The 3962-nt window shown below is 36.0% G+C and overlaps 1 protein-coding gene across 1 annotated transcript in view; it reads left to right on the top strand.

The window, feature by feature from the left end:
- The window catches only part of LOC106529168 (tumor necrosis factor receptor superfamily member 5), a gene marked incomplete in the record, with an annotated part of 14537 nt that overhangs the window by 10449 nt on the left and 126 nt on the right, over window positions 1-3962 (top strand). Inside the window, 1 exon segment of the mRNA XM_014024516.1 lies at window positions 3426-3536. Within this exon segment, the coding sequence (XP_013879970.1) occupies window positions 3426-3536 (111 nt within the window).

Here is a 3962-nt window from a genome sequence, read left to right as displayed (position 1 = left end):
ATAGATAGATAGATAGATAGATAGATAGAATTTTTTATGAATAATTCTTTACACTAGCAATTGATCAGAGTGAAGTTTGTGGCCCTGAGCTTAAAAACATAGCTCAAAAAGCAAGGAAATAAGTGTTTTGTAGATTATTTCTTTGTTGTAACAATGCTTCTTTGCAGTAAATCTTATACCGTTATTAATTTCTCTTTTAAATGCTGCCACATTTGTAAGGAACGTGCATCTGTGCGATGAGCAGTAGAGCTGAGTATGTGGGTTGTGCACATGAAAAATTTGCCAAATTTTCTCTGTCAAACAGCTTGTTCTGCTGTTGCTATTGACTCTTTTTTTTTAGCTTCTGGTACCTCCAGGTGCTGCCAATCAGGTGCTGGTAAATGATTTATTACCAGGAATCATTGTTACGAAGGAATAATTTACCAAACATACATTTCTTTATGTTTTATGCCAAGTAGATCTTGTTCATTTGAGTTTCTTGTTATGTCACCTGGAGGTTTCAGAGCCGGTGAACCGTGTTGTAGAAAAATAAGACTCAATGATAAAATACTGACACAGAATTGTCCTGGATGCTGGAAATCTGTTCACAGTTTGATCAGCATTCTGCCTCCTTTACAAGAACACCAGTGACGTTGTTTTGTCTTATTGATAAACTTCAAAAGAATGCGTTCAGACAATCTGAAATCAGGCTCTAGAGCATCAGTGTGTATCATCCCTCTTGATATTTCTTTTGTGATAAGTGGTAGAAAAAAATCAACACGCTCGGTCCTCCTGTCTCTTATCTTTTTTGCCTCGACAAACAGAACCACGCATGCCAAAGCTCTTTTCTGTTTAACAAAAGACCGAGCTTTAACTTATCTGCAAACATTTTTAATTCTCTTTGTATTTCTATTATTATTAGTTTGTGTTTTTGGTGGCTGTCATCTTTATAAAGCAGAAAACACTGCAGAGAATCAGGACGTAATCTAAATATAAAACGTTTTTATCATTTCAAGCTGCGTGTCAAGTTAATCTTAACCAACGAACAAAAAGGGTGGTTTTAGGTTTTGAGTCTTTATCTTTAGACAGTTACATGATGATTGTGTTGGTTTTCAGCATTAAAACGTGTGTAAAAAGAACACTGCCAGCCTGTATGAAACATAATCAGTGAATTTCTATATACAGTAACAATGTACAGATGCAATCATGCTGTCCTACTTTGACTAAATAGTGTCAGACGTTTTATTTTACYATTACTATAATTAATAAATTCTCAAAAAGTTAGTCATTATTCAATTTATTGGAAGGAAATGGGTTTGAAAAGATTGTTACCAGCGTAGTATCAGTTCAAAACTGAGTCASAGTGAGAGGAAGTTCTTAAAGCTGTACAGAAAAGGAAGCAACATGACTATTTTTTACAACAACAACATCATCATCATATTTCAGACACACACACCCATTACTCTGATGGGAAAACGCAGTTCAGGCCCCGTTTAACAGGAAAGTTAAATCTGTCTCAGGATGTGTGTTTCAGCACAGACAATAGAAAATGCCTCACCTTTTAGTGGGTTAATGTCAGAGAGAGGGGAAAACAACAATGATGTATTTAACCACACACTGCGCCCAAAATTATAGGTTCAAAATCAGTGRCTTTAACTTTTCTACAACAGAAAGTGTTTATTTAAAAGTAAATTCTGTTTCAACAGATTCATGGAGCTCAGAGCTGATTGATATTTGACATGAAGCAGCTTATCAGTATTAGTTTGTTTAAGGCCCTGTCACACTAGACAACTTATGCCAACTTATGGCACATTTTTATGTCTAAATTGCTAATACAAGTTGTATATTTGATCAATTTGTTGAAATCACATTATGTACACATAGAAATTAAGCTTCACGTTGATTTTTTCAATTCCTTCTTCAATGTAGACRTCTTTAAAATGTTCATAAGTTGGTATAAGTTGTCTAGTGCGACAGGGCCTTTAGTAAAATTAGCCGCCTTATATATATTCTGACAGAGAAGAGGAAGTCGTGTTGATGCACATGAAATCATTTGCATTTTAAAGAAAAATGTGTGCACCAAATTTTGGAACCCACCACAGCACGTACGTCAGTCTGCTTCCTTATTGACAAGCGAGTTTGTGCCAGTAATCTAAGGTGTGTGTGGGGGGGGTCACCACCGGATGTAAACCCCTCAACCTCAAAAACAGAAAGTCAGGGCTGCACTTCCAGTAACCTGTTCAAATAAATTTTATGGAGAAATTAAAAAGAAAAAAAAAAACACAGCTTACAATTAATTACCTAAATGTCTACATGTTGGATCTGTAACAGCAACGTTCACCTCACAATCATAAAAACAACCTTGTATACAGGTACATAAATTTAAAAAAAACTATGATTATGAAGTTGGATAATGACTGGCGTATTTTTAAGTTATTCAAACTAAATGTTAATATTCTCAGCATGTATGGTTTGGTTGTAAGAAGGGACAGGACTTGATGCTAGTTGTTTTATCCTGCCCCTTCTTAAATTATTGTTCCTTTTTTTCTTCTCTTTTTTATTATATAAACAGATGTTATGTCTGAGATAAAACAAACTTTAAATATCTTGTTTTGACGCACTGTGTTTAGTCTTTCCTCTGCCTATTAAARACCACTGGCTTAGACCAGAAAACAGACGTCTGAACAGGTCATTTTAATATTTTGTGAAACCGAAACAGAGCCAAGTGTGAAGTGTCTCTAATAGGTGAGTTTTTGTTTCATCAGAAATACAACAGTGGTCTGGAAAATAAAACTAGAGTTCAGAACAGTTATGTATCACTTCATGAAACACTTGATGATGAATGTGTGAACTAATCTGYCGTCACATTCAGGCTGCAGCAGCAGGGTGAGGCAGGGTACCTAATGGAGCAGGCTGAAGGGTTTTTACTGCCACCTGTGGGTCAGTGAGGGAAGTCAGCTGGTTAAATGAACATCAGAGGGTTATGATATTATATAAAGTCACTAGAGGCGCTATCATGAGACGTTTCATGGTCGGAGCCAGCAATTTTGTTTTTCATCAGTTGATTTTAGTAAGGCGGGATAACTGTGGGAAACCAGCTCATAGCTATACAATTTGCTAAACTTTATTTAAAAGTATTCTAATCTTTTATAACAAAATCAGTTAGCTGAAGTTTTTCTTGTTGTCTGGGATTTCCTTGTGCAGCTTGTGACTAACTGCTTGATGAAAGTCGAATTTCTTCCATGACRAAAAACTAATATTTGTAAGCAGTTTACTCAGAACTCTAGCCAGGGTAAAGTGTTTACATTGACAGCCCGCCACTCACAATATGGTGTAGCACTCGTACCTCAGTGGACTATCTTCTATTCTATATGCAGTACCTCATTGGGTTAGACTGAATGGTTTTTGTTTCTGTTTRTTAATCTGGTGTGTTTTCTGTGCAACAGCCCATTCCAGTGTTCCTGTCACTCATACGGAGGTAGCTCGTCCAGAACAGCCATCTCACTGCCAAGAGACCTGCATCATGAACGACAATAAATTACCTCTTTTCACTTCAGGTAAAAAAAAAAAATCACTGCCTTTTATAGTTTCATGATTCTATATCTACTCACTGAGATGATAAACTGAGGCAAAATAAAAGCGCAGCCATGTTTGGGCCGCTCTGAAAACAATCTCAGTCTTTTGATCCCAGCTGACCCAGAAGCTTTACAAACTGGACATGTGTACAAAGGCAGCTTTGTTTAACTACAGCCTCTGATGTAATACAATACCAGGAAGAAAATCACTAAATACAAAACAGGGTCAAAGAAAAMCAGCTCAGTCTCCGTTTGGTTTACCCAGAACAAAAAGGTGAAAAAGAACTAAACAAACGTTGAGACATTTAAAGAAATTGTTACAGAAACATTTGTAAACTTGTTACTTTAAATAAAAATATTCCTATATTTATTTACTAACCTACATGGTATCTTTGACAATTTATTTGC

This window comes from Austrofundulus limnaeus, unplaced genomic scaffold (assembly GCF_001266775.1).
Source record: "Austrofundulus limnaeus strain Quisiro unplaced genomic scaffold, Austrofundulus_limnaeus-1.0 Scaffold425, whole genome shotgun sequence".
In the NCBI taxonomy this organism is placed as follows: domain Eukaryota; kingdom Metazoa; phylum Chordata; class Actinopteri; order Cyprinodontiformes; family Rivulidae; genus Austrofundulus; species Austrofundulus limnaeus.
Note: the sequence above shows the minus strand (reverse complement) of the source record. Positions and strands in the feature narration are given on the sequence as shown.